The sequence below is a fragment of the Balaenoptera physalus genome (assembly GCF_965194825.1).
Source record: "Balaenoptera physalus genome assembly, chromosome: 2".
Classification (NCBI taxonomy): domain Eukaryota; kingdom Metazoa; phylum Chordata; class Mammalia; order Artiodactyla; family Balaenopteridae; genus Balaenoptera; species Balaenoptera physalus.
Window position 1 is genome coordinate 163,717,025 of NC_138883.1, and position 21,705 is coordinate 163,738,729.

The 21,705-nt window shown below is 37.5% G+C and overlaps 1 protein-coding gene and 1 long non-coding RNA gene across 3 annotated transcripts in view; one reads left to right on the forward strand and one right to left on the reverse strand.

The window, feature by feature from the left end:
• LOC309655070 overlaps positions 1–21,705 on the forward strand; it is a 448,619-nt gene that overhangs the window by 251,133 nt on the left and 175,781 nt on the right. The gene's annotated exons all lie outside the window — the stretch shown is intronic.
• Positions 1–21,705, reverse strand: part of CCDC7 (coiled-coil domain containing 7) — a 326,200-nt gene that overhangs the window by 203,536 nt on the left and 100,959 nt on the right. For both annotated transcript variants that reach the window (XM_082449611.1, XM_082449612.1), the window contains exons 15-16: positions 15,314–15,379; positions 13,107–13,325 (exon numbers count right to left, since the gene is read on the reverse strand). In XM_082449611.1, coding sequence (XP_082305737.1) covers positions 13,107–13,325; positions 15,314–15,379 — 285 coding nt within the window. The remainder of the gene's footprint in view (positions 1–13,106; positions 13,326–15,313; positions 15,380–21,705) is intronic.

The window sequence follows — 21,705 nt, forward strand, 5'->3', positions numbered from 1 at the left end:
GAAAGATCTTCTACTAAAGATATAAAGAAGGAACCACAACAAGACAGGTCAGAGGGGTGGAGTCACAGTACAGTCAAGATCCATAGCCCCAAGTGAGTAACCCACAATGGAAGGATAATTACAATGGCAGAGGTTATCCCTAAGAAACGGGAGGTCCAAGCCCCACACTGGGCTTCCCAGCCCAGGAGTCATACACCAAGAAGACAAGCCCCCAGAATATTTGGCTTTGATGGTCAATGGGGCTTACTTTCGGTAAAGTCACAAGGCTATGGGAAATAGAGACTCTCCTCTTAAAGGGCACAAACACCATCTCACGTGGCCCAGGAGTCATGATAGAAGCAATAATTTGAAAGGAGTCTGGGTCAGACCCACCTGCTGATCTTGGAGAGCCTACCAGAAAGTCAGGAGGCAACTGGAGCTCACCATGGGGACACATCAACTGGTGTCAGCCATTTTGGGGAGCTCTTTCTACCACATGGACACTGGTAGAACAAATGTCACTTTGGAATACTCCCTCTAGCTTATTAGCACTGGGACCCAGCCTCAGCCACCAGTCTGTCAGAACCAGAACCAAGGTTCTCAGGCCAAGCAACTAGCCAGGCAGGGACATACCCACTAGCTACCTTAAGATGCCCTGAGCCCACAGCCACCCTGGGACATAGCTCTATCCACCAGCAGGCAGACACCAGCCCCAGGACCACTGCAGCCTGCAGCCTGCCATGGTAGGACCCAGCCCACCCACCAACAGGCAGGCACCAGCCCTGGGACCCGCTGGGCCCCAGCCCCACTCACTAGCAGACGAACACCAGGTATTAGCCACCTCAGGCCCATCAGCCAGGCGCCCAGACACCTGGCCCCACCTACCACCAGACTGAAACAAGCTTCAGGACACCCCAGATCTTACAGCTAGCTATGTCATGAACCAGCCCTGCCCATCAGCAGTCTGACACCACTTCTGGTACCCCTAGGTCCAAAAACCAGAGACATCAGGACCTACCAGTGGCCTACCAGTGGGTCAGAACTAGGCCCAGGATGTGGATTCACACACAGGTGGGTGGGTACCAGCCCTGGGATCCCTTGAGCCCTGACCACACCACCAGTGGGCAAATGCCAGCCCAGGATCATCACAACCCTGCAGCCTACCTTATCAGGATTCAGCTGCCCACCAGGAGACCAGCATCTGTGCTGCAACCCCCTGGGCCCTGGACCAGCACTGGGACACCATGGGCTCTGTAGCCAGTGGCTCTGGGATCTAGCCCAACCTACCAGTGGGTAAACACCAGCTTTGGGACTCGCAGGGACCTACAGCCAGAGACCCAGGACTTACCCAGGATTCAGCTCTGCCCACCAGTGAGCCAGCACTAGCCCTAGGACACCTTGGGCCCCAGCCCTGCCTACCAGCACACTGACACCAGCTCCAGGACCCCAAGACCTGGTGCCATCCACCAACAGGCCAACACCAGTTATGAGATACTTTGGACCCCTCAGCCAGCCCTGTCAGGAACCAGCCCCACATGGCAGCAGGCTGACACTACATCTGGGAATACCAGCCCAGCAAACACCCACCCCAGAACACAGCTCTGCCCACCAGTGGGCCAGGACTAGCCCTAAGAGCCCCCAGGGTTCCACAGCCAGCTACCTCATGACCCAGCCCTGTCAACCAATGGCTGAGAGCCTCCACACATGGCAAGGCCTGGCAACCAACCAGACCAGGGCCCAGCCACATCTAGGAGACTACTCATGGTAGTCAGCCTGCCCACATAGGGGTCACTCCTAGAACAGACAGCTCTGGTGACCAGAGGGGAGTGTGCTGCTGGGACGCATAGGACATCTCCTACAAAAGGCTCCTTCTCCAAGATAAACAGAAAGAAAAACAGAAAATTAGGCAATATGAGGCAACAGAGGAACATGTTCCAAACGAAGGAACAAGATAAAGTCCCAGAAGAAGAACTAAGTTAAATGGAAGTAGGCAATCTACCCAACAAAAAGTTCAAGGTAATAATCATGAAAATAATCAAACAACTTGGGAGAAGAATGAACACAGTGAGAAGTTTAACAAAGTTAGAAGATAAAAAGAAGAACCAAAAAGAGCTGAAAAATACAATACCTAAAATTAAAAATACACTACAAGGGAGGCTTCCCTGGTGGCACAGTGGTTGGGAGTCTGCCTGCTAATGCAGGGGACATGGGTTCGAGCCCTGGTCTGGGAGGATCCCACATGCCGCGGAGCGGCTGAGCCCGTGAGCCACAACTACTGAGCCTGCGCATCTGGAGCCTGTGCTCCGCAACAAGAGAGGCCACGATAGTGAGAGGTCCGCGCACCGCGATGAAGAGTGGCCCCCGCTTGCCACAACTGGAGAAAGCCCTCGCACAGAAACTCAGCCATAAATAAATAAATAAACAAAAAAAAATTTTTTTTAAAATACACTACAAGGAATCAATAGGAGATTAAATGATACATAGAAATGGAACAGTGAGCTGGAAAAGGAATAATGAAAATCACTGAAGCTGAAAAGAAAAAAGAATAAAAAAGAAATTAAGACAGTTTAAAAGACCTCTGAGACAACATCAAGTCTATTAACATTGGCATTAGAGGCATCCCTGAAGGAGAAGAGAGAAAAAGGGGCAGAGGACATAATTGAAGACATAATAGCTGAAAACTTCCCTAGCCTGGGAAAGGAAATGGACATCAAGGTCCAGGAAGCACAGAGAGTCCCAAACACAATCACCCCAAAGAGGACCACACCAAGACACACTGTAATTAAAATGAGAAAATATAAGATGAAGAGAGAATATTAAAAGCAAGGGGAAAGCAACAAGTCAGGTACAAGGCAACTCCTATAAGTTTATCAGCTAACTTTTCAGCAGAAACTCTATAGGCCAGACGGGAGTGGCATGGTATATTTTAAATGATGAAAGGGAAAACCTACAACAAGAAATGCTCTACCCCACAAGGCTTTCTTTCAGATTTGATGGAGAGAGCAAAAGTTTTACAACCAGGTAAAAGCATCACCAAACTAGCATTATAAGAAATGTTAAGGGAACTTCTCTATGAGAAAAAGAAAAGGCAACAACTAGAAACACAAAAAGTACAAAAGGAAAAAGCTCATTGATAAAGGCAAATATACAGTAAAGGTAGTAAATCAACCACATACAAAGTTAGTAGGAAGGTTAAAAGACAAAAGTAGTAAAATTATCTATATTCACAATAAGCAGTTAAGGGATACATAAAACAAAAAGATGTAAAAGATGATGTCAAAAACAGTAATCATGGGGGAAAGGAAGTAAAAATACAGGGTTGTTAAAATTCATTTAAAATTAAGAAATCAGAAATTGAAAATAATCATATATATATTGAGAGATTCCTATATATAAATCTCACGGTAACCTCAAACCAAAAACCTATTATAGACACACACACAAAAAGAGAAAAGAATTCAAACATGACACTAAAGATTGTCGTCAAATCACAAAAGAACAAAAGAAGAAAGGGGAAAAAAGACCTACAAAACCAAATCCAAAACAATTAACAAAATGGCAATAAGAACATATTAATCAATAATCGCACTAAATGTAAACAGAATAAATGCCCCAATCAAAAGACACAGAGTGACTGAATGGACACAAAAACTATATATATATATATATATATATATATATATACACACACACACACACACACATATATATATATATATATATGGTGCCTACAAGAGACTCACTTCAGATCTAAGACATACAACAGACTGAAAGTGAGGGGATGTAAAAAGGTATTCCATGTAAAATGGAAAGCAAAAGAAAGCTGGGGTAACAATACTTATATCAAAAATAAATAGACTTAGAGATTATAACAAGAAGCAAAGAAGGGTATTAAATAATGATAAAGGGATCAATCCAAGAAGATAAAACAATTGTAAATATATATGCACCCAACACAGGAGCACCTAAATACATAAAGCAAATATTAATAAACATAAAGAGAGAAATTGGCAGTAACACAATAACAGTAGGGGACTTTAACATCCCCCTCACATCAATGGACAGATGATCCAGACAGAAAATCAATACGGAACACTGACTTATATTACACATTAGACCACCACTACATTAGACCACATGGACTTGTTTCTACTCCCTCATGCTGCAGCATGAGTCCCAATAAAGCCTTGCCTCAATTTCTTGTCTGACCTCATCAATTTCTATTCATTAAAGAGTCCAAGGACCCTGGTCAGCAACAGTATCTCACAGAAAGGAGCCTGTACACTCGTCTGGAGCCCCAATTTTTTGACTGCTGCCCAGGACACCTCCAGTTTGCCCAGTTCTGGGGGCCAGCAGGGCTTACACTTGCAGTCACATGGGACTGTACATATTTGCATCCTTTAAAAGCTATTAGCGGAGGGTCTCACTTCAAATCAGCCTGAATCTAGGAATGAGATTTCCCCTCTAAGACACTGACTGGTCTAGTAACACCCTCAATGACTGAGAATTATTACAACTAAAATAGGCTGCTTGGACAACAACAAAGGTTTGAGAGACAACCCAGACCTAAGGCAGGGTTGAATGACAAGGTCACCTTACACAAGGCCAACCAAACAAAAATAACATTCAGAGATACAAACCACTACGTATAAAATAGATAAGCAACAAGGATACACTGTACAGTACAGGGAAATATAGCCATTGTTTTGTAATAACTTTAAATGGATTATGATCTATAAAAATATTAAATCACTATGTTGTACATCTGAAACTAATACAATACTGTAAATCAACTATACTTCAATTTTAAATAGACAGAAAAAACATTAATGAAACAGTGATAAGTAATACCTGAGAAAGAGTTCAAAGTAATGGTCATAATAATATGCTCACCAAACTAAGGAGAATGGAACACAGTAAGAACTTGAACAAAGAGAAAGAAAATGTAAGAAAAATCCAAGAAAAATCCAAACAGAAGTCAGAGAGCTAACATCTCTAATTATTAGAGAAAGGTAATCAAAACTACAATGAGGTACCACCTCACACTGGTCAGAATGGCCATCATTAAAAATATCTACAAATAACAAATTCTGGAGAGGGTGTGGAGAAAAGGGAACCCTCCTACACTGTTGGTGGGAATGTATACTGGTGCAGCCACTATGGAAAACAGTATGGAGGTTCCTCAAAAAACTAAGAATACAGTTGCCATGTGATCCAGCAATAACACTCCTGGGTGTATATCTGGACAAAATTATAATTCAAAGAGATACATGCACCCCTATGTTCATAGCAGCACTATTCACAATAGCCAAGACATGGAAACAACCTAAATGTCCATCGACAGCTGAATGGATGAAGAAGATGTGGTACATATATACAATGGAATATTACTCAGCCATAAAAAAGAATGAAATAATGCCATTTGCAACAACATGGATGGACCTAGAGATTATCACACTAAGTGAAGTCAGAAAGAGACAGACATACCATATGATATCACTTATATGTGGAATCTAAAATGTGACACAAATGAACTTACCTACAAAACAGAAACAGACTCACAGACACAGAAAACAAACTTATGGTTACCAGAGGGGAAAGAGGGTAGGGGAGGGATAAATTATACAGAATGGATAAACCACAAGGTCCTAATTTATAGCCCAGGGAACTATATTCAATATCCTGTGATAAAGTATAATGGAAAAGAATATGAAAAAGAATGTATGTGCGTGTGTGTGCATGTATATATATATATATACATGCACACACACACACGTATAACTGAATCACTGTGCTGTACAGCAGAAATTAACAAAACATTGTAAATCAACTACAGTAAGTCCCTTACATATGAACCTTCAAATTGCGAACTTTCAAAGATGTGAACATGCATTTGCATGTCCAATCACGTAAGTTAGCTCACATGTCTGGTGTACACTGTCATGTGTGTGCATCCTCTACAAGTGGTTGTGCTTTTGTGTACTTTACTGTACAGTACTATATAGAGTACAGTAGTACAGTATCTTTATTTCAAGCCCAGGATGTCCGGAAGCAAGTGTAAAAGCAGTGGTGATGTAGCTGGTACTGCTAAGAAGCACCAAGCAATAATAATGGAAGCAAAAGTGAAAATAATTGAGAGAGTGGAGCGACAAGAAGAAGTAACTGAAGAACTGAAGAGATTCACAATGCAGGAAATGGGAAGGGGATTTTCTTTATTTGAGGAAGCAATGTTAGTTTTTGAGGCACAGGACCTGAATGTAGAACAGTACACACGAAGGTTGCAGCAGCCATTCAGAATGCAATCCAGAGCTACCATGTCATCTATGACGAGAAAAAAAGAGCTACTAACCAGACATCACTGGAACCTTTTTTCAAGAGGGTAGGTAGACTTGAATCCAGCAAGGAATCAGAATCTGTGTCATCAACGTCAGGTGTGAGTGAAATTGCAGCTTGCCCTCCTTCTCCTATTTCTGATGATCCTTCAGCTCTACCATCTCCCACCTCCACTCCCTCCTCCAGTCTATAACTCTTCTTGCCTGTTCATTTGATGCCAGCTGTTGTACTGTTCTACTGTACTTTTCAAGGCACTGTACTATAAGATTAAAAATGTTTATTACTTGTGTTTGTTTTTTATGTATTATCTGTGTGAAAAGTATTACAAACCTATTACAGTACAGTACTATATAGACAATTGTGTTAGTTGGGTACCTAGGCTAACGTTCCTGGACTTATACCAACAAATTGGACTCATGAACATGTTTTTGGAACAGAACTCGTTCGTATGTAAGGGACTTTCTGTATACTTCAATAAAATAAATTTTAAAAAATAAAAATTAAAAAAAAGAAGCCAGAGAGCTAAAGAATACAATAACTTAACTGAAAAATACACTAGAGGGGTTCAAGAGCAGACTAGATGAAGCAGCAGAAAGGATAAGAGAACTCAGACAGGGCACAGGAACCCACCTAATCAGAGCAGCAAAAATTAAAAAAAATTTTTTAAGTGAAGATAGCTTAAGGGACTAACAGGACAACATCAAGTGGACTAACAGTCACATTATAGGATTCCCAGAAGAAGGAGAGAGAAAAAGCAGAAAGCTTTTTTGAGGAAATAATGGGTACAAAACTTCCCTAAGCTGGGGAAAGAAACAGACATCCAGATCCAGGAAGGCCAGAGAATTCAAAATAAACTGGACTCAAAAAGATCCACACCAGGACACGTTATAGTTAAGATGTGAAAAGTTAAGGACAAAGAGATAATTTTAAAAACAGCAAGCAAGAAAAAAAAAGCAACGGGGCACCTCCATTAAACAGTCAGCATATGGACTTCCCTGGCAGTCCAGTGGTTAAGACTACACTCCGTGCTTCCACTGCAGGGGGCACGGATTCGATCCCTGGTCAGGGAACTAAGATCCCACATGCTGCATGGTGTGGCCAAAAAATTAAAACAAAAGAAAAAGAAAAAAAAGGAGTCAGCATATTTTTCAGCAGAAACATCACAGGCCAGAATAGAGTGTTGTGATATACTCCAAGTGCTGAAAGAAAAAGATTCCCATCCAATACTCTACCTGGCAACATCTTTGTTCAGAATTGAAATAGAGATAAAGAGTTTTCCAGACAAGCAAAAGCCAAAGGAGCTCATCACCACTAAACAACACTAACAAGAAACGTTAAGTGATTTCTTTAAGCTAAAAAGAAAGGGTGCTAAATAGTAACAAGAAAACATGTGAAAGTGTAAATCTTACTGGCAAAGGTAAATATATAGTAAACGTAGTGAATGAATCATTTATAAAGTTAGTTTAAAATCAGAAGTCAAAAGCAGTAAAAATAACTGCAACTACAATAATTAGTTAAGAAATACACAAGACAAAAAGATGTAAAATGTGACATCCAAAACATGAAACATGGCAAGGGGAGAGTAAAAATGTAGAGCTTTAGAATGTATTTAAACTGAAGTTGTTATCAACTTAAAATAGACTGTTATAAATATAACTTGTTACATGAAAGCCTCAAGGTAACCACCATTCAAGAACTTATAGTAGATACACAAAAGATGATAAGACATGAATCTAAGCATACCACTAAAGAAAGCAAACCACAAAGGAAGAGAGAAAGAGAAATAAGACCCAGATGGTGAAGGAATGGGAAAAGGATATTCCATGCAAGTGGAAACCAAAAGAAAGCTAGAGTAGCTATACTTCTATCAGACAAAATTTGAAACAGAAACCATAACAAGAGACAAAGAAGGGTATTACATAATGATAAAGGGGTCAATCCAACAAGAGGATGTAATATTATGCATGCAATATAGGAGCAACAAATATATAAACCAACTATTAATTGACCTAAAGGGAGAAATATATAGCAATACAATAATAGTAGGGGAGTTTAATACCCCACTTACATCAACAAATAGATCATCCAAACTGAAAATCAATAAGAAAGCATTGTCTTTAAATGACATATTAGATCAGATTAACTTAACAGATATATATAGAACATTCCATTCAAAAGAAACAGGATACAGATTCTTCTCAAGTGCACACAGAACATTCTCCAGGATACATTACATGTTAGGCCACAAAACAAGTTTTAACAAATTTAGGATTAGAGTAAAATCATATTAAGTATCTTTTCCAACCACAACATTACGAAAATAGAAATAAATTACAAGAAGAAAACTGGAAAATTTACAAATATGTGAAGATTAAACAACATGCTACTGAACAACCAATGGGTCAAGAAAGAAATCAAAACCAAAATTAAAATAGTACCTTGAGACAAATATACAACATACTGAAATACAGGGGATGCAATGAAAGCAGTTTTAAGAGGAAAGTTCATAGTAATAAATGCCTAACTCACAAATAAGAAAAATTTCAAATAAATAACATAAATTTACACTCTGAGGAAAAGAAGAACAAAGCCCAAGTTTCGTAGAAGAAAGGAAATAACAAAGATCACATTGGAAATAAATGAAATGGAGTCTGAAGAAATGACCGAAAAATAATCAATAAAACCAAGAGCTGGTTCTTTGAAAAGATAAACAAAAATGACAATTAGCTAGACTCACAAAGAAAAAAAGATAAAAGGCTCAAATAAATAAAATCAGAAATAAAAGAGGAAACATGACAACTGATATCACAGAGATACAAAGGATCCAAAGGGACTGCTATGACAATTATACACCAATAGTATGGACAATCAAGAATAAATTCATAAATTCCTACAATATACAACCTTCTAAGACTGAATCATGAAGAAAGAAAAATTGAACAGACTGATTACTACTATTAAGGATAATGAATCCATAATTTTATTTATTATCTCTGGAAATTGGCATTGTCAGAGATATTTATTCTTTTCTTGTTATTTTCTGAATATTTTAAATGTTCTACAGAGAGTACATGCACATGCTGTTACAATAAATACATACAAGTAACAGTATAAAAAAGAAAATAGCCTTGTGGGTTCTTGCTACTACTAAGTTTAACCTCACATTCAGTATGTTTATAAAGCTAATGATCATTTTCCCTGGAACCTATCAGATTTTCCAGTGTTTGTTCACAGTGATTTCTTCAAATCCAGATACTTTTACTGAAAGCAGAGAAACTGTCTACAGTAAAGATGCAGGAATAAAGATGCAGACATAGAGGATGGACTTGAGGACACAGGGAGGGGGAAAGGTAAGCTGAGACGAAGTGAGAGAGTGGCATGGACATATATACACTACCAAATGTAAAACAGATAGCTAGTGGGAAGCAGCGCATAGCATACGGAGATCAGCTCGGTTCTTTGTGTCCACCTAGAGGGGTGGGATAGGGAGGGAGGGAGGGAGACGCAAGAGGGAGGAGATATTGGGACATATGTACACATATATAGTTGATTCACTTTGTTATACAGCAGAAACTAACACACCAGTGTAAAGCATTATACTCCAATAAAGATGTTTAAGAAAATAAATAAATAAATAAAACTCCTTACAAACAAAAGTCCAGGACCAGGACACTTCCCTGATGAATTCCATCAAATATCCACAGAACAATTAATACCAATCTTTCTCAAACTCGTCCAAACAATAGAAGAGGAGGGAATATTTCCAAACTCGTTTTACAAGACCAGCATTACTCTGATACCAAAACCAGACAAGGTCACCACAAGAGAAGAAAATTACAGACAAACATCCCTTAATAACATAGATGCAAAAATCCTCAACAAAATGTTAGCAAACTGATACAACAATCTATTAAAGGGATCATACATCACGAGCAAGAGGGATTTCTACCACGGCTGCAGAAATGGTTCAATATCTACAAATCAATCAATGTGATATACCACATTAACAAAATGAAGAATAAATGTTGTATGATCATCTCAATAGCTGTAAAAGAAAAAAACATTTCACAAAATTCAACATTTATTTATGACAAAAGCTCTCAACAAAGTGGGTATAGAGGAAACATACTCAACCAAAAATAGGCCATGTATAACAAACCCACAGATAATGTAATACTCAAAGATGAAAAGCTGAAAGCAATTCCTCTAAAATCAGGAAGAAGAAAAGGATGCCCACTCCTGCCACTTTTATCAAACATATTATTGGAAGTCCTAGCCACAGCAATTTGGCAAAATAATAATAATAATAATAAAAGGCATCTACATTGGAAAGGAGAAAATAAATCTGTCACTATTTGCAGACGACATGATACAGAAAACCCTAAAGACTACCAAAAAACTATTAGAACTATAAATAAAGTTGTAGGATGCAAAACTGATTAACAAAAATCTACTGCATTCCTATACAATAAAAATGAACTATCCAAAAGAGAACTTAAGAAAACAATGCCACTTACAATTGCATCAAAAAGAATAAAATAGCTATGAATAAATTTAACAAAGGAGGTGAAAGACCTGTACACTGAAAACTATATGTCCTTGATGGCACAAGACACAAATAAGTGGAAAGATATTCCATGCTCATGGATTGGAAGAATTAATATTGTTAAAATGTCCATAATACTGAAAACAATCATCAGGTTTGAGGCATTCCTTATCAAATTTCGAATGGCATATTCACAGAAATAGAACAAACGATCCTAAAATTTGTATGGAACCACAAAAGACCCTGAATAGTCAAAGCTATCTTGAGAAAGAAGAACAAAGCTGGAGGCATCATGTGCCCTGACTTCAAATGATATTACAAAGCTATGGAAATCAAAACAGTATGATATGGGGGGAAAAACAGACATCGATCAATGGAACAGAGTAGAGAGCCCAGAAATAAACTCATGCATATATGGTCAATCAATTTATGATGAAGGAGCCAAGAATATACAATGGAGAAAGGACAGTCTCTTTGATAAATGGTGTTGGGAAACTGGAAAACCACATGCAAAGAATGAAACTGGACCACTTTCTTACACCATACACAAAAATTAACTCCAAACGAATTAAAGACTTGAATGTAAGACATGAAACTATAGAACTTCTAAAAAGAAACATAGACAATAAGTTCCTTGACATAGGTCTTATTGAATTTGGGGGGTTTGACACCAAAAGCAAGGCATCAAAAGCAAAAATAAACAAGTGGAACTACATCAAACTAAAAAGCTTCTGCAGAACAAAGGAAACCATCAACATAATGAAATGGCAACCTATTAAATGGGAGAAAATATTTGAAAATCATATATCTAATAAAGGGTTAATATCCAAAATACATAAAGAACTCATAAAACTCAATTGCAAAAAAAAATAGTATCAATCTGAGTAAAAAATGAGCAGATGATCTGAATAGCCATTTTTCCAAAGAAGACATACATATGGCCAATAGGTACATGAAAAGATGCTCAAAATCACTAATCATCAGGGAAATGCAAATCCAAACCACAATGAGACATCACCTCACACCTGTCAGAATTGCTATTGGCATAAAGACAAGAAATAACAAAGTGTTGGTGAGAATAGGTAAAAGGAAACCCTTGTGCACTGTTGGTGGGAATGTAAATTGGTGCAGCCACTATGGAAAAGAGTATGGAGGTTCCTCAGAAAAACTAAAAATACAACTACCAGATGATCCAGGAAGTATTCACTTCTGGATATTTTTCCAAAGTAAATGACAACACTAACTGGAGAAGATATATGCAGTCCCATGTTTACTGCAGCATTATTTACATTAGCCAAGGTATGGGAACAGCCTATGTGTCCACTGTTGGGTGAACGGATAAAGAAAATATTATATATATATATATATATATATATACACACACACACACATACATAAGCATGTGCACGCACGTGCACACACACACACAGTAAAATATTATTCAGCCATGAAAAACAATGAAACCTTGCCATTTGTGACAACATGGATGGACCTTGAGAGGATTATGTTAAGTCAAATAAGTCAGACAGGGAAAGACAAATACAATATGATCTCACTTACATGTGGAATCTAACACAAAATAAAACAAAAACTAAGCGCATAGATACAGAGAACAGATTGGTAGTTGCCAGAGGCAGGAACTGGGGGCGGGGGGGTGGGTAAAATGGATGAAGGGAGTCAAAAGGTACAAACTTCCACTTATAAAATAAACAAGTCTAGGGGATGTAATGTACAGCATAGTGATGACGGTTAATACTGCACTGCATATTTGAAAGTTGCTAACAGAGTAAATGTTAAAAGTTCTCATTATAAGAAAAAAAGTTCTGTAATTATGTATAGTGATAGATGTTACCTAGACTTGTGGTGATCCAGTTACAATATATATAAATACTGAATCATCATATTGTATACCTGAAAATAATATAATGTATGTCAAATATACCTCAATAAAAAATGTTTAAAGATAAAACATTGTTTTATATCTGACAAGTCTGTATTGGATCAACTGTCCTGAACAAAAAAGGAAATACCTGGATTACCAAAAACCCACAAAAATCAATACACAGTTAATTTATAGATTCAAATTCCAGATAATAATGAACTGACATAACCAAAAGGCAAAAGGCAAAATTCCAAGCAAAAGATAGTGCATAGAAAATTTTTTAAAATAATATACAAATGAAGTAAATAATAATATAAAAGGTTAAATTTCTTACAACACTTATTACTGTTTTGGTTATTTCCTTACCTGTGGATGTTTAATTTCATCATTTTTTTTTTGTGCACCTGAATCTGCCACTAGTGTTTTTCTTGTGTCTTTCTCCAATGGTATATATTTTGAATCTTCACCTTTAACTTCTATTTTATCAATACCCATTTCTGTTGTCTTGGTCTTTCCCTCACTTTTAAGTAACTCCATTTCTTGATTTTGGAAATAGCCAAGTTGCTCCTTAGCTCTTTCAGCTTCCTGTTTTTAAAAAAGTAACTTTGTCAAGCATTATTTCTATGACATTTTCCTGCCAACATGACAACTTTCAGGAATCTTCATATATTCATGCCCACACTGGTTCTTAATTTTATTTTTACAGAGTTAGAGGAAACTAAGTTAAACCACTGGTATAATCCATAGTTTAACAGATCCAAATTAAAATTAAAAACTATGAAGAAACCTCTTCTACTTAAAGGGCTATTTTTATACGCCAAGAGGTTCTACTGGCCACTGTTTTTTAAGGCTCTAATTATAATACAGGCACAATAAAAGTTAATAAAATGCATACATTATACATAGAATGTACCCAAGATAATTAAGATCTGTAATGTCAAATAATAAAAGAAAATGTGAAAAGTAATTTATTTCTTCTACAATAAATTTTTTAATGTCACTTGTAATATTAACAAAAGTTATTTGTGTGAAAGAAAGAAAAAAGTTCACAGTCTCACCACAAACAGAAAGCTCACTATTAACATGTTGATATATACTCTTTTTAAGTATTTCTAATTATAGCTAGTGCATATGTGTATATGTATTTTTAAACTTTTATCTAGATTGGATCATACTATACATAGAGGCATACTATGCTCTTTTCATTAAATAATGTCATAAGGTATGTTTTCATGATGATAAATATACATCCAAATCAGAGTAGCTAACAGAAGTACATTTTAATAATATACCTTAATTAATTTAGCAAATTTCTTATCAATGGACATATTGGTAATTTAAAAAAATTTGCTATTAAAATTTTTCTATTCTACATACTTGTACAAAATATCTGTACATTTTTTTCTTTTTTACAATAAATTTTTAGAAGTGGAATGGTTCACTGTAAAGACTATGTCTTTCCAAGACTTTTGTTATGTATTTTCTTCCAGAAAAGTATCAATCCATACTGACAATAGAAGTATGTGAAAGACAGCTCATTGCAGCACAAATCCACAAATATTGGATATTTCTGTTCCTTAAATTTTTAACAAAATGGTAGGTAAAAAATATGTATCCCTCTGCTATTTTAAAATGCATTTATTTGATAACTAGTAAGGATGAATATATTTGTATGCATTTATTGGCCATGTGTGTTTCTCAATTATGACTTGCCTATTTGTGTCCTCTGTCTATTTAGGAGGAAGAATATCCATATTTCCTGTATATTTGTAAAAGATCTTGATATGAAACATTTTGTAAAGATTTTCCATTTATCTTTATATCTCATGAATTTTTTAACCATAAAAAGTTTTATTTTATATATAGCCAAATATATTAACATATTCCTTTATGGTATAATGCTTAGGAAGCCTTGTTCTAGCCAAGACATGTAATTGTTACTCAGTGTTTCTTCCAATATATTAATAGTTCAGTTAGCACTTTTGGATCTCAAACCAATCTGCAACTTATTTTAGTGTATTACATTAACTAGAAACCCAACAATGTTTTCACAGTAGTTTACTTTTGTGACTATTTTATCCTTCTATAAAAAAATTTTAATAACTAAAACTATAAACTATAAAATTACTACATTAATTTGAATCTGTTTCTGGACTTTTCATTCAGTACCAAATCCAGAACCACACTGCTTTAGTTATTGTGTTTTTATATTTTATATTGATTTTTGGATGAGCAAATCCTCCTTAATTGTTCCTCTGTGAAATCACCAGTTTCTTATTTCAATATATCCTATAATAATTATGCTAATTTCAAAAAAACCCATTTGTATCTAGAAATAAATTGCTTTAAGTTTGTATATCAATTTTCTTTCTAGCTTACTGTTTTGGAAAGAATACATACTAAATTTTATTAATATATTTCCATTGCATAAAATGAGACTACTTTAAACCCGGCAAAATAATACAATATATAGACCTATTAGTTTACAAAGTTAAAATTATTCATTTAAAAAGTTGTTTATAGATATTTTCTTCCCTTGTTAACAATTTCAAGGGAACATGATATCTTTTTACCTGTAAAGCTTGTTTCAGTTGTTCCCGAAGAACTCGGTTCTCAATTTTCAGAGCATGTGTTACTTTCTAGGATGTAATATGGGGGGAAAGTATTCATTTAGTATTTTTGTTTTTATTAATTTATTGTCATAATTATTACCTTTCTAAAGTGCATAGATAGCCAAGATGATGATTTGAGGATAAACATTTACTGCACACTTCTCAGGGAGAATGGTGGAACTTCTGTAGCTATAGCTTCCTATTGATTTTCCATAGGAAAAGTGATTTTGAATCTACGAAATTATAACTACAGTAAACATTTCATTACTCCTTTTCTCAAGGCCTGAAATATTTAAATACAAATATTTCAAATTTTAAGAAAAGAAGCAACTCTACTCTTAACACAAAAGAAATATAGTTCTGATTTTGTGAGAATGAGTTGATTCTACTATGCATGGAAAGTCTCAAGAATTCTCCATCAGATGGAAGACAGTTTGAGGAACCATATCTAAAGTCCCCAGTTTCTTTCTTTCCTTTTTTTTTTTTTTTTTTTTTTTTGATGATAGCCATTCGGACTGGTGTGAGATGATATCTCATTGTAGTTTTGATGCATTTCTCTAATAATTAGCGATGTTGAACATCTTTTCATGTGTCTCTTGGCCATCTGTATGTCTTCTTTGGAGAAATATCTATTTAGGTTTTCTGTGCATTCTTTGATTGGGTTGTTTGTTTTGATGATATTAAGCCACATGAGCTGTTTGTAAATTATGGAGACTAATCACTTGTCACATCATTTGCAAAAAAAAAAAAGTGATACAAATGAACTTATTTACAAAAAAGAAACAGGCTCACAGAGTTAGAGAACGAACTTATGGTTACTATGAGGGAAGGGTGGGTGGAAGGGATAGTTAGGAGTTTGGGATTGACATGTACACACTGCTATATTTAAAATGGATAACCAATAAGGAACTAGGACAGGGAACTCTGCTCAATATTCTGTAACAACCTAATTGGGAAAAGAATTTGAAGAATAGATACATGTATATGTAGCTATAGCTGAATCACTTTGTTGTACACCTGAAACTAACACAACGTTGTTAATCAACTATACTCCAATATAAAATAAAAAGTCAAAAAAAAATAAAGTCCCCGGTTTTGATTCTGGTATAGCAGAGCAAGTTCCTACTGGACAAACCCTGCCACACATAACAACCACAAGCTCTAAACAAAATACAAATATCAACACTAGAGAGCAAACAAGAGTAGGTAGATTCTTGAGAGAAGCTGACACTTGGAAGAAGGGAAGAGTCCTACATAAGATCCTTGTTTCCTGGCTTCTAGTCTGAGGGCAAACCCTCCGAGCCAGGCAGAACCCTAATAGCTAATTCAAACAAACAAACAAACAAACCTGAGTTTTTAGACCTTACAAACCAGAGTACAGAGTTCAGGGCAACCACAGCCACTGGAAAGGTTAGGGGAAATCACACAAAGAAGGGAGCCAGAGAGAGGGAGCCCCAAGCCATCTGTACAAACAACACAAATCTACCCCTGACCCCTTAAGCATATATGCATAAGGAAGATTCTAAACAGCCTAGCAAAAGCTACAAGAAATGAAATGTGATTTAAGCTGCTGCCTAAATACAGAATTTTCATTTTGCACCCAATCATGTTAATAATAAATTAAAGCAAAATAAATAAACAAAAATAGTACCAATCATAAGAAGAATATAGCAGAATCCAGAGCTTCAACAACATGACATTCACAATATCCAAGATAAAATTAAGAATTATTTGAATCTGAAGAAACAGGAAAATGAGACTTACTCTTAAAAGAAAAGAAAATTTACAGGGAAGGTGGTTAAAGATGGGGCACAGCAAGAGCCTGGACTTACCTCCTACCATGGAATCAGCAAATATATACCTACATACAGATCAGTTCCCTCTGAAAAGAACTTTAGAACTAGCCAAACAAGCGCTCCACAACAAAGAATAAAAAGGGACTATATCAAGACAGGTAGGAGAGGCAAAGAAACACTCTCACCAGAAACCCTACCCCCAGCATGACAGCACACTTTAGAGAGGGATCTCACCAGACAGGCACTTTCCCCAGAGGAGCAAGGGATGCTTCCCATATCAAGCACCCTGGCTCCTGGGATCTACACCAGAGAGAGGAACCCCTGAAATGCCTTGCTTTGAAAACCAATGGGGCTGACATCCAACGGTCCCAAAGTGCTATAGAAAACTGAGAACCCCCTCCCCCCCAAAGGGCTGACATATGGTCTCACTCACCTGGAGACCCAGGGAAATAATAGCGGTCTGAAAAGTGCCATGATTATATGTGAAGAGGAGACATTTGCAAATCTAAAAGCATCAGCTGGAGGGGTGGTGGACAGTAGAAACACTCCCCAGAAACAGAAGCACTGGCAGACACCATTACTGCACTCCCCACCTAACCTGCTAGCACAGGCTGTAGAGCTTGGATGCAGGGGTGAGCCAATCATGGCAATACCCCACTGCACTACTGAAGCCAGAGAGCTCCAGAGGCTGCAATGTTCCCTCACTCCCTGGCTAGGATGGACAGGAACAAATGGTCACAGCATTTTCCTGCAACCTAGCTAAAGTCTGCAAGTGCAGGCAACTACTATACTCCCCCTCCCTCTGGCTGGGGCTGGTGAGTGCAAGCAGTCATGGTATTACCCCTCTCCTAGCCTAAAGCTGACTCAATACTCCCCTGCCCCCTAAGCTGAGGGTGGCAAGACTGAGAAGTCAGGGTCTAAACCCAAAGCATGCACACAGACAAGGCACTCTCAATGCTGCATTGCTAAAGCCTGTGGGCATGCAGTCAGGTCATTTTCCCATGGCCTTCCTGAAGCAAGAGAGCAAGACCCGCCCCCTACACTCTCCAGCTACCCAGCTAAAGCCAGTGGGAGTACACAATCCACACAAGGGAAACCCTCTGATCACTTAGCCCCAGTGGCCCATGGGGCTGGTGTTCCTGAGTTCCATGGGATTGTAACATGGAGACATTTATTGGCAGGCCACCACCCTCAGGAAAAATAGGCCTTTTTCACAGTTTTCCTGTGAAAAAGGCCTATTTACTTAGCCTGGAGCTCACCCTGAGGGACAGGCTTCAGGTTTACCACACTTTTGGAGGCTAAGGACACACTCCCAGGAAATATAAGTGGGGAGACATCATGCTTGTGTACCCCCTTGGCCTCACCACAGCTTGACAAGACTCCCGAGAAAGAAGCTTATATACTCATCAGGAGCTTTGCTTTTTGCAAATGTCGCCCAGGGGACACCTCCAGATCTCCTGGTCTGGAGACCAGCAGGGATTACAATTGTGGCTCCACAGCATAGTATATATCTGCACACTTTAAAAGCTACTACCTGAGGGCCTGGCATCCAATCAACCTGAAACTAGGTGTTAAATCAGATTCCTCCCCTTGGAACACTGACAGGGCGTGGCACACCATCGATAACAGAAACACTTCAAGAATTAATCAAGCAGCACCCCCCACAAAACCAGGATGGGCAAATGTTCTGAGCCTTGCTCTGCCCATGCAGTAAACAGGCCACAACTTGGCCAGGCAAGGGCCCCAAGCCCCACCTAGCCCACACAGAGACCTAGCTACAACCAGGACAGGCAAGTGACTCAAACCTGTGCACCAGCCTTGGTTGCATCACAGCTGGTGGATGCAGCCCACCGTGAGGGATGCCCATGAAGTGCCTGACTCTTGTGGTCAGGCATGATTGTGCTTTTAGGCCACACAGAACAGCTCCTACACAAGACCACTCCTTCAAGACTGCAGGAGGTAGTCACTTCCCCTAATACCTATAGACAAACACAGAGAGACAGGCAAAATGAAGAGACAGAGGAATATATGTTCAACACCATAGACCAAGGCGAATCCCTAGAAAAAGACCTTAATAAAACAGAGATGACCAACCTAAAAGAGCTTCAACCTAAAAGATTTTAAAGTAATGATCATAAAAAAGCTCACCAATTTCAGGAAAGGAATGAATGAGCATAGTGAGACCTTCAACAAAGAGACAAAAAATATAAGAAAATACCAAACAGGAAGTTATAATGAACTGAAAAACAAACTAGATGGGTTCAACATCAGAATGGATGAAAAAGAAGCACAAATAAGCAAGTAGGAAGACAAAGCAATGGAAAACACTCAGAAAGAGCAGCAAAATGAAAAAAGAATTTTAAAAAGTGAGGATACCTTAAGGGAACTCTAGGACAACATTAAACAAAATAACATTTGCATTTATGGGGGTCCCCAAAGGAGAAAAGAGAGAGAAAAGGCCAGAAAAATTACTTGAAGAAATAATGGCTGAAAAATTCTCTAATCTGGGGAAGAAAACATACATCCAGGTCCAGGAAACAAAGAGAATTCCAAATAACATGAATCCAAAGAGAAACACACCGCTATACTTTGTAATTAAAATGGTACAAGTTAAAGATAAAGAGGGAATCTTAAAAGCAGCAAAAGAAAAGGAACTTATTAGGTACAAGGAAAACCCCATAAGGCTATGAAAAGATTTTTCAGCAGAAACTTTGTAGGCCAAAAGGGAGTGGAACGGGGGCTTCCCTGGTGGCTCAGTGGTTGAGAATCTGCCTGCCAATGCAGGGGACACGGGTTTGAGCCCTGGTCTGGGAAGATCCCACATGCTGTGGAGCAATTAGGCCCGTGAGCCACAATTACTGAGCCTGCACGTCTGGAGCCTGTGCTCCGCAACAAGAGAGGCCGCGACAGTGAGGCCCGCGCACCGCGATGAAGAGTGGCCCCCACTTGCTGCAACTAGAGAAAGCCCTCGCACAGAAACGAAGACCCAACACAGCCAAAAATAAATAAATAAATAAATAAATAAATAAATAAATAAAATTTAAAAAAAAAAAGGGAGTGGAATGACATATTCAAAGTACTGAAAGAAAAAAAAAAACAACCAAGAATTCTCTACCTGGCTAGGTTATCATTAAGAAATGAAGGAGAGATTAAGAGTTTTACACACAATCAAAAGCTAAAGAAGTTTATCACCATTAAACCAGCCTTAGAAGAAATGTTAAAGGAACTTCTCTAAACTAAAAAGAAAAGGAACTAATTAATAGTAAGAAAAAATATGAAAGTAAAAATCTCACCAGAAAAGGTAAATAAATAATAAAGGTAGTGGATGGTTGGTTCACTTATAAAGCAAGCACAAAGGATAAAAGACAAAAGTAGTAAAAGTAATTAAAATACAATAATTAGTCAAGGGATACATAGAATTAAATTTGTAAAATGTGTCATCAAAAATATAAAAACCTTGGGGGGGTAGTAAAAAATATAAAGGTTTGGAGTGTAACTCATAATTTACTATCAACTTACAAGAGACTGTTATATACATAGGATGTTATATGAAAACCTCACAGTAACCTCAAAGAAAAAACTTATAGTGGATAAACAAAAGAAAATGAGAAAAGAATCTAAAAATAAAACTAAAGAAAACAATCATATCACATGAGAACAGAGAAAGAGAGGAAGAAAAGAACAGAGAACTACAAAAACAGCCAGAAAACCATTAACGAAATGGCAATAAGTACATACATATCAAATTTACTTTAAATGTGAAAGGACTAAACTCTCCATTCAAAAGATATAAGGTGGCTGAATGGATTTAAAAAAAATTATATATGTGTCTATAGGAGACTCACTCAAACCTACCAAATGGAAGTGAAAGAATGGAAAAAGATAAATGATGCAAATGGAAACAAAGAGACAGCTGGGTAGCAATACTTATATCAGACAAAGTAGACTTTTAGAAAGACTGTAACAAAAGAGATCAATCCAACAAGAGAATATAACACTTGTAAACTTTATGAATGCAACATAGGAGCACCTATATATATAAAGCAAATATTAACAGAAATAAAGAGAGATATAAACAGCAATACAATAATAGTAGGGGACTTTAATACCCCCACTTACATCAATGGATAGAAAATTCAGACAAAAATCAATAAGGAAACACAGGCCTTAAATGACACATTCAATCAGATGAACTTACTAGATATATACAGAATATTCCATTCAAAAGAAACAATATACATTCTTTCCAAGTGCACATGGAACATTCTCCAGGATAGATCACATATTAGGCCATAAAACAAGTCTGGATAAAATTAAGCAGACTGAAAGCATACCAAGCATTTTTTCTGACCACAGCGGTAGGTAACCAGAAGTTAATTACAAGAAGAAAACTGGATAAAAACACAAACACATGGAGACTAAACAACATGCTACTTCAACAACCAATGCGCCAATGGAGAAATCAAAAAGGAAATCAGAAAAATGAAAAACAACTTTCCAAAATCTATGGAACACAGCAGAAGCAGTTCTAAAAGAGAAATTCACAGCAATACAGGC